General features: G+C 41.9%; 1 protein-coding gene across 1 annotated transcript in view; it reads right to left on the bottom strand.

The window, feature by feature from the left end:
• Nucleotides 1-7560: 7560 nt before the first annotated feature.
• The window catches only part of si:dkey-21a6.5 (tumor necrosis factor receptor superfamily member 9), a 64691-nt gene continuing 57006 nt past the window's right edge, over nt 7561-15245 (bottom strand). Inside the window, exon 9 of the mRNA XM_028801629.2 lies at nt 7561-9109. Within this exon, the coding sequence (XP_028657462.2) occupies nt 8952-9109 (158 nt within the window). The 3' untranslated portion in view covers nt 7561-8951. The remainder of the gene's footprint in view (nt 9110-15245) is intronic.

Genomic DNA, 15245 nt, shown 5'->3' on the forward strand with positions numbered 1-15245 from the left:
CAGTTCTGGAAGCAATAAAAAGTTAAGTTTAAATCCAGTCACGTTTTTTTTTTTTTTACATTGATGAAAACAAACATTGTTACCAAGTTAGTACACAGTAACATGTTACAAATGTCATAAAATGTTAATTGAATAAGTATTGCAATGTTTTTTTTTATAACAAACAGCCAAGTAAAAGGAGCATTAATGGGGTCTTTTGTAAAGGCTTTGCTTAAACACAAACACCGCACATTGTATTTTTGTGGTAAATAAATAAACTACAATGTCTTTGGCACTTCCATTGTGCTCTGACTTGAGCCCTGGTGTACTCCGTACACGACCCACTGAGAAGGCGCCCTGTACGTGAAATTGAGCACTAAAAAGTGATAGCACCTTACATTAGATAGTAAACGTGATGCAACCTAATTTTAAAAGCGCACTTTACAATGGCATTTAAAAATCGAGGGACTGACAGAGCTCTAGTAGTGCAGAGTGTTGCCTCAGAATAACGGCTAAATAAAAAATAAATAAATAAAGAGCCCCGTCTTAATGCGTTATGTTAACTGGCTGTAAAATAAGAAGTAACAGTTGTATTCTTACTTCAAATGCAACACTTTACACGTTTGTACGTATTAATGTCTCTGTGATGTAGAAGTTTTCTGTATCGACTCTCCTGCAGTTCTTGTGCTTTTCTCTCCCCATTTGTCCCAATCCCAGGGGGTTTCCTGACGCCGCTGCTGAAGTTGCCATCTTGTTGTTACCACCTGTGCTTGGATGGAATCGGGGCTACGACTCAAACTGTAAGTGCATTAGTAATGTAGGCTGTCTGTAGAAAAGCGAGCATTGGAGTAATTGTAAAACGGTACGATCAATACTTCGACACATTTGACAGCCCTACCCAGAACCCCTTGGCTTTCATTTTTTCACGAGAGTTTTCAGTTATGGTTTTGTTTCCCTCCCCTTCTTCGTCTCGGTTGTTGTATTAATCACTCTTGACAAGGTTTATTTTTTTGTATGCTCCAGTTGTAAGGTGTATTATTTTACTGTCACTTCATTTTATGGGGGGCTTGTCTGGGTTAATGTGAGGCCAAGAGTTTGGGTTTAGTACCTGACCTATACAGGTGCCACCAGTGCTGCTTACTCGTAATTAAAAGTGGGAATTGTCCAACAAAGTGCCAACGATAGCCAACTAATGGTAGAGATTGACTTAAAGCTGCAGCATTGTGAAGATGTCAGATGTTTTGAGAAGGCACAAGCACAACAAAGCACTGATGGATGTCAGCTTCGTAAGTTGGCCATCCATTTGTAGAGGAATGTTTATTTTATAAAGGAAATGTCACTGGTAAAGGGAAGTACGTTATTGACATAATAAGGTTATTTATATTCAAAGTAAGTGTGCAGTTCTTTTGGGCGGTGGACCATCTAATTGCATTGTTGGAACTGGAACTATGGCAGCTGCAAAAGTGTGTCCACTCTGTGTGAACTGGTGAAGTATCTGGACAGCAGTAACTCCTTCAGAGTTCTCGCAGGTCTCCTGGTGGCCTCCATCGCTTGTTGTTGTCGTCATCTTGTTCAACCACTTGGTTCTTGTGGTCAGCCCGCTCTGTGCAGATTTATGGCTGGGCCTATTCTTTCCATTTCTTAACCATTGATTTCATTCAACTCCCGTGATATTCAGTGACTTGGATATTTTCTTGTCTCACTGCATTGCTTGACATGTTCTTTTATCTTCATCCACACCGACTCCCAGACATGGAGGGGCATTTAGACAACAATCTGTTGAAACTCCAGACATTGAAGTACATGTGTGACTTCTAAAACCAGTTGGCTCCACCAGTGATGATTTACTGGTGTCAAACTAATGCGGGTGAATTCTTTGGAGATCATTTGTTTTGCTGTCCCGTCGTGTTACTCCTGGTAATTCCTTCCTCCTACAGCGAAGCTCAAGTCCCATGATGGTCTACAGCAGCTGCCTAATGGAGAGTTACAAATATGTAGCCAGTGCAGGTAGGAAGAGCTCCAGAAACCTCCATTGTTGCATTTTTGTTCACCCCCAGGGCTGCTTTCAGTGTGAAGTGGTGGCAGGATTACTGCACAAGTGCAGGGCACCGTGCCCCATCTGTGTTTTTTGAAGTGCACAAGGGGTGCGGGGTTGTTGGCTTTCAAGCTCAGGGGCTTCTTAGCAGGAGAGACCTTTGCTTTAAATGCAATCATTTGGTAAAAAAACAGTGCAATGAAAATAAACAGAGAACTGAAATAAATCTTTGTGTGGGTGTCCTGTGCCAAAGCAAATGCTACTCGGGCACCTTATTTATATATTAAAAAAAACAAAGCCCCCTTTAGCAGGTGCTCTAAAGACTAAAAATGGAATCGCTGACTTTGCCTATTGTAAAAATAGTCGTTAATCTGCACAAATCCTACTTTACACAAGCCAAGCCCACCTTCTCTGCAAGTCTGTGGTTCCAGGATCCCCTGCAGCTCAAGACGTCTATAAAAGCAAAACGACGAACACAAGGGCTGCTGCAGTGGCACGGAGGGTAGTCTGACTGGGTGGGCACGCTGTGACTGCACTGCATGGTGTTTCTTGGGTGTAGTTAGTGGGCAGTGCTGCACATGAGAATTTCAAACCATGGTGTGTCAAAACTACTGAAAGGATGAGGTGGTCTGACTGTAATATTGCAATACAGGAATAAAGACGAATAAAAGCGCTGTGCACGTGACCCATTCAGCTTTTTAGTTAAGTGTGTTTGTCAGTCGTGTAAGTAGAAGAGCTCATCTTCCAGACAGCCATAGGAACTCCATAAAGGCTGAGTTAGCGTAATGTGATCCTGTAGAAGTACAGGATTGACCAGAAAAGCTGCATCTGACCTTTGAAGTATTGAGACGGGTCCTTCAAGTGAAGCGTCCTTTTGTTTGTTTCTGGTGAATGGAGGCATCTCTTGGCTTACCGGGGGCGGCTGATCATTTTTTCTGAAGATGCCTCTTGATTTACTCTTTATCATCAGGGTGTAATTTCCTGCACATAATATGAACCAAAGATGGCGTAAACTGAGGGGTTTTCAGGCCTAGAGGGTCAGAAATAAGGGGGCAATCCTAAAAAGCTCAATAGCTGCCATAATCGGACAGAACCACGTCAACCATTGTGGCAGATGGGGGGGGGGGCGCTTTTGTCCAAAGAAAGCTGAAATGACTCCAAAGCTTTCAGATGTGATGAGCGATACTCGAGGTGACACATTCAACTGGCCAGCCTTAACAGCAAACTTTATTAATCGGTCTGTTTTTCCTTTAATGGGCTCCTTCCACATTGTGTGTCCTCTCAGGCCCCACTCTTCCTGGAGTTCAGGTTTGCACTTCATCAACTGAATCGCCTGTACTGGTACCAAGACTACAAAACTGGAAGAACCCGATACCCAATAAGGAAAACAAAAAACCCAAGTCAATGACACTCTGCCCATATCGTGGGCACTTTGGTAATGAATGTCTGCTCTTATTTTCACTCCTTGTTCTCAAGTCGTACTTCCACATGTCCTCAGAACAGCTGCCACACAACTAAACACACTAAATAAGAAGGCGAGAGACCAGGCCACCTTTGCTCTCTTCAGTATTTGACTATTCAGCACCCCTATGGCCCTGAAATGACCACCAGAACTGAGGAGTGAGGAAGGTGGCTGCAGGAAGGTCTTCTAAGGCAGCTAGTGTTTAATACGTGCTGAAGAGGATGACAACACTCACTGCCAGTAATATCCTGTGCCACCTTCAGGACCCTCTGCAGTGCTTCGGGTGGATGAGCCTTTCTGCACTCTTGGGTTCATGAGTGACACTGCACACTATTTCAACAGCATCAGTGTAGACAGAAGTGGGGTCTGCCACCTTTGTTCTTAAGACTATGACTTGTTCCTGGTTTTGCTGAAATTTTGGGTGAGTTTATTGTCCGAACACCACTAAGTCAACAGGTAAACCTCATCTCAACAACACTAGAATTCCTGAAGCCTGTGGTAATATTCGTAATGACGAGCCACCTTCATTTTACTCGCCGCTCCTCCTCACTGCATTAATTGCACACCGACTACCCCATACCCCACGGAGGCAGCTGAAGTCAGACACAAAATACTCACAGCTGGAATCGGTTTATCTGGGCGTGAGGTGTTTGGAATTGTATAGGAAAACATATCCTTATTTGAAACTTATATTTCACGTGTGTTCCATGTCTACAACAATCAGTGTAAATACAGGGTGACACTTCCTGTAAGGCATGTTGAACACATCTAAAACAGATACTTCTTCATATGTTATAATAATAATGACAAAAAGCGGATGTAAAGTGTATAATGTGTGAAGACGTGAACGTGACAGAGAATTTTAAAAAAATGCTAATTAAGGTGGCCCAGCATTACGAATATTTTCACTGGCTTCAGGGATTGCAGTGTTAAACTGTCACATCACTGCTCATGATAAGGCCTAGGATGGTTTTGTCATCGCCAAATAAAATGATAGAGAAAGCTGTAACTGGCCACAGAGACATAGGTGAATAAAAAGTACAGGTGGAGTGCTTGTGTTGAGGGTCAGTGTATGATGCTGCTAAGGTCTGTTTTTGAGAAAGTCCAAAGTCAAATTGCATAGGATGGTCCTAAATTGAGGAGGTTGGTGGTACAACAGTATACAATGCTAAGCTGGAATGCACCAAAAGGACAGTTTTTATTATTCTGATGTGCCAGGACGGTATGAAGTGCAAGGGATATGGCATTCCCTGTGGGCCATTTGTGAGGACATGCAAACTGGAGATGGTCAGGGATACCTAGAAACGTCTGTTTAAAGAGAGTGCCACCAGTCTGTGGTCATTCAGACTGCCAAATATGGTTTTCTTAGGCACAGGAAAAATCGTAATTTTGAAGCAGCCAAGGACCAAAGGCTCTCATAGTGAAATATTGAAGATATCACTGAAGACATCAGCTAATTGGTTCCTACAGGTTTGTAAAACACGCCCATGTGAGCAGGATGCCCTTGTGGACATTAAAGTGGTTTGAAGTCCTTAGGAAATACAGAGAGCCAGAGAAAGGCCCTTCATGACAGGCTGCTTGTCGTCACAGACGGCTCTGGATTGGGCTGGAAGTAAAAAAAAAAAAAAGAAGAGGACACTGCATTCGGTTTTACTCCCAGTATGTCTGCTCCTCTCAGTTTGTTTCTGCACTAATGTCAGTAAATGTAAAGTATTAAAATGTTAGGTTTGAATACACAAAGGGAGGTCTTAAACTCAAGTGTACAACGTATGAGGAGGATTTAGGAGTCCTAGTGGACTCTTAAGCTGTCAACTTCCCAACAGTGTTCAGAAGCCATTAAGAAGGCTAACAGAATGTTAGGTTATATAGCACGATGTGTGGAGTACAAGTCACAGGAGGTTACGCTCAACCTTTATAATGCACTGGTGAGACCTCATCTTGAGTACTGTGTGCAGTTTTGGTCTCCAGGCTACAAAAAGGACATAGCAGCTCTAGAAAATGTCCAGAGAAGAGAGACTAGACTCATTCCAGGGCTACAGGGGATGAATTATGAAGAAAGATTAAAAGAGCTGAGCCTATACAGTTTAAGCAAAAGAAGATTAAGAGGTGACATGATTGAAGTGTTTAAAATTATGAAGGGAATTAGTACAGTGGATCGAGACAGTTATTTTAAAATGAGTTCATCAAGAACACGGGAACACAGTTGGAAACTTGTTAAGGGTAAATTTCACACAAACATTAGGAAGTATTTCTTTACACAAAGAACGATAAGACACTTGGAATAAGCTACCAAGTAGTGTGGTGGTCAGTAAGACGTTAGGGACTTTCAAAACTCACCTTTATGTTTTTTATTTTTAGAAGAATTCAGAAAATAAGACTGGTGAGCTTTACTGGGCTGAATGGCCTGTTCTCATCTAAGTTTCTTCAATTTCTGGATCTCCATTTCAAAAGGCATTGCTATTTGCATCTAGTAAATTGGCAGCTTGTTTTTATAAGCTCTTAGTCGCCCACGTGTTTTGTGACGAGTCTCCATAAACCCATCCCAGTTTGCACACTCGGTGGTCCTGCAGTGTTTCCCATTTTAGCCCAGCACTGTACCCCCTTTTTTTCTCAATGGCTCCTCTCATCTTAGTTTTAGTCTGGAAGGTGGCAGAAGGAACAGGTGAGTTGGATCATCCAGCGTGCTGGCACAAAGACGGGTCTAGCAGTGTATGAGCAGCACCGGTGTGACAGGTACCATGCTGGTGATATTTAAAACAAATATGCTTAAAATTTAGTTTTAGTCCAGAACAACAACAAAAAAACCCAATCACTCACATTACATTGCTGTAAATATTCTGTGCCAATGTTGTACAAAACCTTCAGCATGGAGTCCATGTTGGCTTGCAGAGGCATATGAGCAGCGCCAACCCCCTAACACTCTCGGAAGATAAACTGGATGACCCGTTGTGGCTCACATTAACAACGTAACAATTAGTGGAGGTAAAAAAAAAACACACAAGACCCCCTGCATTGTGTCACTTGACAGTGCAGCCGATCCCCATGGAGGACAGTAAAGCCCCCTGTATTGCAGCGTCAGGTTCCTCAGCCGTTAGTCCCGTTTCCAAGAAACAAACAAAAAACCCCACGTCTTCCCTTCTAGCTTGTTAGCCAGGGACTGCAAATCTGACAGACGGAGGAATGCTGGGTAGAGGAGGTCGGCTGCCAGTGTTCTGTTCTCCCCCAGATGCCTCCTCTTCATGCCCTTTTCCTAGTTCGCTTTGACTGCCTATTGTTGGACGAGTCTGCTGCTTGAGTGGGCTGTGAGAAGCCGATGTTTTTTGACGAAGGTCATTTCTGAATTCTCAATGCGAAGTTTGAAAAACTCTTATGGTTATTATAACTGACTGCACAAAGAAGATTCTATACAAAGAAATTCAGATGCCTACAAGGAGGAAGGTGCAGCATGTGGCCACAGTCTGGTGCCGGGAGTCCTGAAAGACGCTGAAGATCTGCGAGGCCGTGGCAGACGTGTCTTTCGTTTTGACAGTCGCGTATTCTTGAAAAGTAGCCAAGCTGTAACCTGGAGAGAAAGGCCTACGTGACGCTCCTACGGCTTGATGTGAATGACGCATTTGTCAGGGAGCCGTTGCAAAGGCCTGATGAGGCTGCCATAAGGGAGTACTGCCACGTGGTGCACATTACACAAGCCCCCATTTCTGTGCAACTAATAAGAAAATAAAAGCCACAGAGCGTTCGGAGTGCGTGCCTTGTGTGGCGAGTGGGTCCGGCTCACAGACAGTCGCTAGGCTTGAGTGATCTCATGCTGTACCAGGAGATTAAATAACCCAAAGCACAAAAATGAAAATATTGTTCACAAAATAATTTATTACCAATTCTCAAAAATATGCCAAAACTCCATACATAAAAAACGGAATGTGCAACAGTGAAAACATAAACAGCTGGAGTCACACGTAAAACGAGTGCAAGATTAGTCTTTACTGTGCAGGAAGTGACGCGTATTGTTAACTCTGGAAGGCAGCAATCCTAGCAAAACAATTTCCTTGACGGTTGTTTTTTTTTTTTTTATATTACATGATATTAAGTATCTGAAAAATAATAAAAGCTTTATACACTTGAATCATTACACCAAACTTCCATTATGGCTGATGTGCCCATCAGGTACAAGTTGCCTACTCTGAAGACAACAGAGAAGTCTTGGCCAGACCTCAGGCGTGTTTTGTTTTTAATCATATTGGCAAAAACAGTTTGTCTTAATAGATACTCAGTAATTAACATGAATGCTGGCACTTCAAAAAGATTTCAAAAACAGAAATAAGCAACTAAACATGTATTGTGACAGAGCATTAAAAAACGACTGGCCGCCTCGTCACCTGACCAGGGCTGGACCCCCGACTGTGTGCCTGAGAGATAATCGAGTGAAGAGGGGCTTAAAGGTCCGCAAGTGTCCAGTTTCAAAGTTTATTCTCACTTGTTCCAAAGAGAATCTCTAAAATGCCCGTCTTAAACTCCTCTTTAGGAAAAAAGAAAAAAAAGTGCTGGACACTTAAATAAATGGCGGGTGTTCATTCAGAACAACAACTTGAAAATTAAACCACCATGGTTTTTTTTTGGTTTTTTTTTTAAAACTATGTATTTAAACGTTGTTGGACGAGTCTGCTGCTTGAGTGGGCTGTGAGATGTTTTTTGACGAAGGTCCGGTATTTCTCTCTTCAGAGAAGTCATCATATTCGCTTGTCACGGTAAGTAAACATTTGCCTAATGGTAAAACAACGATTACACAAACTATTAAAGTTTGGCCCAGTCCTGTCACAGTGGCTATGCCGCAGTCCAATCAGGTTCAACTGATTTTAATCTAAACGATTCTCACGCCAGGAGCCAGTTTAACAATACCTGCCATCATGGATGTTATTCACAAGAGCAATGCTGGAATGACATCCAACTGGCAGGAGAACATACAGAAAGTGCGGCCCCAACTGGCCAACAAAACGAATACCTTACAGGGGCTGACACTGAGCAAACACTCATCTCCAGCAGGCAGTGCTGCAACCGCAACAGATACGCCATCGAGTAGTTTAAAACGAAAAAGTGGCGCATGTCTGCTGCTTCTGATTTATTGCTGTAATCACACCCACCTCTGCAGCCCATCATCACTGCAATAAAAGAACAGAGTGAATTATCAACATGCCTTACAAGAGAGAGAGGACCTGCGCTTAAAGAGAACACCTGAAGATAGGACCATGTTCCCATTTAAAGACACACACATACTGAATCCAGAATAAGAGCTGTCCAAAGCACACGGCGGTGCAAAATCCAAGCTTACGTCATCGAGCAGCTTGACACAGCTCACTGAAGACCTGGTCTGCCTTTGAAGTTTCTCAGAAACTGAAGCAGCTGAATAAATGTCAGTTCTTTCCAGAAGTGGAGTATATGCAGTCTTTTGCACTTCATTGGGTCTTCAGTATTGTTTTTTTGCTACCAACCAGCATAAACTGGTTCAGCATCCCAGGCTACCCCATAACTCCTCTTTGGGGTTCTCTCTTTGGCCAAAAGAGGAGTCCTCGACAAAGTCAGCTCTCTGTCCTGATCCTTCCTCTTCCTAAGGATTACTAGAAGGATGACGACAATTATAACTGTGGATGGGGACAGAAAGGCACAGTTATTAAGTGTTCTTAGCAAATTTGTGCATAGAATATTACACACGTGTGTGTGTGTGTACCAATTTATGAATGTCTGTATTCAAGCCAGTGCATCTGAACTGATTATTTTTTTCCTGAATTGTGCCTCATAAACACACATATATACAGTATATAGAAATACATAAACATTCATATATACTGTATACACACATATATACATATTTACATTTTCACACAAATGCACACACACTGAACAAAAGCATAGTCTTTCAGGACCATCACCATGTACTAAACTATTATGAACCAAACCAAGAGGGGTACACCACAATGTCAAACTCCATTATCTTGATCAGTCACAACAAATCAGACTCTGTTTTGGCACAAATGGATGCAAGGTAGGAATCCATCCTGCTGCTGCTACAATGTAATGTGTGCACACTGACGCTGGCCAATGGAAGGATGTAACTTTGCAGTAATGTGTGTGCAGGTGTGAATCATTTGTGAGTATTAGCCATGTGTTACAACATCATATTCTGAACACTTATTAGAGAAGCTACTCATTTTAATTAGACGGATCCTTTATAAGCAGGAATATTAGAGGCCTGCGATTGTTTTTCCCTCAGCAAACACACTGTTATGTATTAGGGTGTCTTGTTAACACTAGAATCCCTGAAGCCTATGAAAAAACTCGTAATCCCGGCCCACCTTAAATTTCTTTGCACCTCTCCATTAGCGTCTTTTGTTTTGTAAATGTGTCGATCAGCTTCATCTGGGTGTGAGGTGCCTGGAGTTGTAGAGGGTAAATAATGTATTGTTATTTGGAATACATATGTTTCATGTGTGCTCCGTGTCTACAATGATCTATGTAAGTGTAGGATGGCAGAAAATGTAAGAAATGCTGAACACATACCTAAAACACAAACTTTTTTCATGTTATAGTACTAATGACAAAATTTTGACATGAAATGTATAATGTGTGAACACTGAAGTCCAAATATCAAATAAAAACTTTTACAAAAGGTGGACGTATAACAAAACAAGTGCGCTTTTATTCAAGAATATGACTGAAGAAAAACAAATAGAGTTAGGGTACAACGCTGATACGACCGCTTGGGTGGTGCAATGGTAAGAACTGCTGACTCGTAATCAAGAGGTTGCAGGTTCGATTCTGCCAGCTTCCCAGAATTACCGTGAGCTGCACTTATTGTTATTATTATACAATAAAAACATACATTTGATTCGAGTCTGTAACAGCCGGTATAAATTTATGGTACTTGTAAAAGTTAGCTTTTTTTTTTTTTTTTTTTCCGTTTTTATTCTCTCAGTCACTTTCATGGTCCCCCCGATCTGAAACTGCTGTTTTCAAATAAAGACATGTTATAACAGAGGTGAACTCTGATGAGGATGAGGGTTCTACATCTGAGAAAGAGAACAGAAGCTCTCCCCACAAGAAACGTCCACTCACACATAAGTAAAACGCAGCTACACCAGGCATAAAGGCGAAAGACGGCACCGTTTGGATGCAGCAAGCAGTTGGGCGTCATCCTGCCAGTGAACCTGCCACACATGTCCTTCAACAAAACAGCAGGCTTACGGAGCTTGCCAAGGTATCGTGCAAAGTTCCTTTTATGATTGTTTCTTGATGCTCTTTATATGAAAAACACTCATACGTTACTTATATAAACGCCACATCGAATGTTGTTTACTTATATTTATTTACTTATCTTCCTACAGCGTAAAGTCACAAGTAGACTGCAGAGATTTCTGTGTTTGATCGACATGGGAATGCTCAAAAAGTACATGTGCAATGCCACTCCTTACTCAAAAAAGATCAGTTACGAAAAGTGCAACGGCTTTTTTTTCAGTACGCGAGCGCCTCTCCACACTAATGCTTAGATCTGGCAGTGCCATGCTAACACTTCAGTATGCGAGCAATGGTACGAGAATGAAGTCAGACTTTTCTTTTTTTGGGCACATACACTGCCAGATCTAAACACCAGCATGGAGAGTCACTCGCGTACTGAAAAGAGTGTAGAGCTGCAGGTGGATGCCGCCATCACACTTTTCATAATTGATCTTTTCCTGAATAAGGAGTGGCATTGTACATGTACTCTGTTAGCATGCCTGTGCCCTTTAAACACAGGAAGCTCTGCAGTCTACTTGTGGCTTTACGCTGTAGGAAGATAAATAAATAAATATAAGTAAACAACATTCAGTGCGTCGTTTATATAAGTAACATATACATGTTTTTCATATAAAGACCATCAAGAAACATACTCGCAAACAGAACTTTACACAATACCTTGGCAAAGTCCGTTAGCCCTGCTGTTTCATTGAAGGACATGCGTGTGGCAGATTCACTGGCAGGATGACGCGGAACCTCTTGCGTCTTTCGCCTTTTTGCCTGATGCAGCTGCACTGTTCTTATGTGTGAGTGGACGTTTCTTGTGGGGAGAGCTTCTGTTCTCTTTCTCTGATTTAGAACCCTCATTCTCATCTGAGTTAATCTCTGTTATAGCACGTCTTTATTTGAAAACAGCAGTGTCAGATCGGGGGGAGCATGAAAGTGACAGAGGGAATAAAACTGAATAAAAAATAAATTAATAAAATCACTAACCTTTACAAGTACTATAAATTCACATTAACTGTTACAGACTCAAAACAAATGTATGTTTTATTGTGTAACAGTAACAATAAGAGCAGCTCGCTACTCAAAACGGTAATTCTGGGAAGCGGCCACCTGATTAGGAGTCAGCAGTTCTTACCGCCGCACCACCCAAGCGGTCGTCTCAGTGTTGTACCCGAACCCAATTTCTTTGGTTATATTCTTGAATAAAAGCACACTTGCTTTGTTATACCTTTTGTGAAAGTGTTTATTTGATATTTGGACTTCAGTCTCAGTACCAGAAAAAGTTGGAACGAGCAAAACACAGGAGTCCAACATATGCAAGTAAGTAAGTTTCAATCAAGTCAAGTGTCAAGTTACAGAAAAGTAAGTCAAGTCGAAACACAGTTAATACAACACACAATGAGACCATCAGAGTGAAAATTTGGGGGTTCCAAAGTAGTCTTTCTTGTCCATTTGGTTCTAGAGAGCAACTATGCAAAATTTGGTCAAGATCAGTCAAAGGGTGCAGGATTGTATAGGGAGCGTACAGACACTTTTACTGTGCACAACTAGATGCATGGTGACAAACACAACCCAGCATGCATCAAACACCAGACATGTGTAGTAACTATCATGACAGGCAGCAGAACCTCTGCTTTTTGGTTTGGTTGAGTTTTCTGCTAATTTTTCCAGAAGCTAATCTACATCCAGCCCAACAAGCAAGTCCTCCAACTTGCAGGGGAAACTTGGGGGTTGGTGGCAGGACTGGCACTCCAGAGCCACCAGTTAAAAAAAAAAAAAAAAACCTCACACTGTTCCAACGTGGTGTTGAGGTGTCACCCACTGCACTCTGGTCCCAATCTGCTCCGCTCCATAATCAGCGCATGCTCCCAACCTACAACTGCCACAAGGCATTAGGACTGATGGCTCAGGGACCCCTAGGCAGCATACTGTAATGTCTCAAAGGGGCTTTGATGTTGGCCGCAACACCAGTTGCCTTACACAGCACTTGGGGATTACTGCTTAACACTAGAATTACCAGAGTCTACGAAAAAACTTGTAGATGCGGCCCACCTTAAAACAGTTCTCACCTCTCTTTTGTCTTCTAAATGTGCTGATTAAGATGAGCAACAAGTAGCCGGCTATTCCATCCCCCACCGTCGCAGAACGTTCACTAAGTTTTCGCAGCTCATGTCTTGTCTGATTATCTGGAAGTGACTGAACTGCTGGAGTTTTACAGTGGAAATAATAGATTATTTGGAACACACGCATTTAATGCGTGTTCCGTTTCTACAGTAATCTGTGTAAACACATTGTTAAAACAAACTTTTTCATATTTTAGTAATAAATGTTACAAAATATAGGCATAAACTACAGAATGTGTGAAGCCTGACGGCCAAACATCAAATAAACACTTTCACAAAAGGTTCAAGGATGATATGACACCTTCTGTGGTGTAACGCTAAGATTTGCAGACTCGGAACACAGCAGCCCTGCCGTGCCTTAAAGACCGAGTTCGATTCCCCGCTGAGGAGGAAGTGTTTTTTTTTTTTTTTTTTTCTTTGTAACCTCAAATGGACATAAAATTTATAAACTGGTATGCACTGTAAATCATTAAGTTTAAAATGTCGATTGCGGTTATTTCTGTTGATTAATTCATGCTTTTTTACTTAAGAGTCAGAACAGGAGCTTATTCAGCTTTTGATCTGACTAACAGCGCCACAGTATAACTTCACACCCGATCTGACGCTGTTCGTTTTCATATAATATTGCATTACTTCGACGATGTTTTCTGATTGGTACTATTCGCGTCATAAAATGATTTCATCAAAACGTCTCATATATTTGTCTGTCTTTTTTTTAAATGTGCGTTGATCACCGCCAGCATGTTGTAGCACACAGCAACTGGCCACCTGCATGTTCTTGCACGCACCGAATAAGACAGCGCTATATGCAATCATCAGATTCAAATGTTAACAGTTAACAGTTCACACACACACAAGGATCATCTTTCTTACATTTACAACGTGTGTACCTGTTACAATGAACTCACTTCTCTCTATGCTGTGGTTTCTATTACACACCTAAACTGGAAATTCTCTGATGTGGAATCAGTTCTGTATGGTTGTGAGTGTGAGTGGTGGACATAACTGGGAATTACTGTGAAAGTGTGTGGTGTTTTGAGATAATGAATAGAGCTGCAAATTACAGATGCTTGTTCAGTGTAATAGGAACCATAGCACAGAGAGGTGTGTACACTGCAACAAGTACACATGTCGTAAATGTAGGAAGGGCACTCCTTGGGTGAGCTATAGTGCGTCTTTATGTGAAAACAGCAGTGTCTGATGATTGCATGTAGCGCTGAAGTTACTGCTCTTTACTATGTTTCCTCTGCATGTCCTGGAGTACAAAAGAAACAGCATACAACATCATGTGGGGACAGGCAAGATTGGGGGGGAAAAAACACGCGGTCGTACATATCGTGATACACTGCAGAGCTATAGCTCGTCTTTATGTGAAAACAGCAGTGTCAGATGGGGAAGGGAAGGAACCTGAACCTTTACAAATATCAAATTACACCGGCTGTTACAGACTGAAATCAAATGTATCTTTTAATTCTAAAATAATAAAAATAAGAGCAGTTCACTTCTCAAAAGGAAGTCGAACAGGATCGAACTCGTGACCTCTTGATTCCCAGTCAGCTACTGATACTGTTGCACCACGGCGGCAGTCGTAATAAATGAGTGTCAATGTCGCACACTAAGGTACCTTTCATGAAAGTGTTTCTTTGATATTTGGACTTCAGGCTTCATACATTATATAGTTTATGCCTACATTTTGTCATTTACTACTAGAATATGAAAAACGTTTCTGTTTTAAAAATGTGTTTACACAGATTACTGTAGAAACGGAATACACATGAAATGCATGTGTTCCAAATAACGATCTATTATTTCCACTCTAAAACTCCACTTCACTCCCAGATAATCAATCACAGCATGAGCTGGGAGAAGTTCGTGCACGTTCTAAGTCGGTGGGGGGATGGAATAGCCAGCTGCTTGCAGCTTGTCTTTACACATTTAGAAGACAAAAGACGATGGCAGAGAGGTGCGAAGCGATTTAAGGTGGGACGGATCTACGAGTTTTTTCGTAGGCTCTGGTAATTCTAGTGTTAAAAGGGACATCACTCACTGTATAGGACAAAGCATTTATGATTCTCTCCTCTGCAGTTTCCCTCTGCTTGGCTTGGGGTCCGGACAGATCCTCACTTAAATCAGCAAGTCAGAGAGACAGAAAAACAAGTACAGCGTGTGTCGCACTTGCACATGATATACAGTAAGCAGTGGGTGATTTCAATCTGCACGGGAGCATGTGGATCAAAGTTAGAGAGGGGCAGTGCGAAATGGGGTCAGCAAAGTTGTCATGCAGCCTAGGAGACAGGTGGTGGGCTCTGTGGCTGAAGTGGTACATTAGTTGGAACAATGACTCGTACTCCTGCAGCACGTGGAAAAGATTGTAGAC

Source organism: Erpetoichthys calabaricus, chromosome 5 (genome assembly GCF_900747795.2).
Source record: "Erpetoichthys calabaricus chromosome 5, fErpCal1.3, whole genome shotgun sequence".
NCBI lineage: Eukaryota > Metazoa > Chordata > Cladistia > Polypteriformes > Polypteridae > Erpetoichthys > Erpetoichthys calabaricus.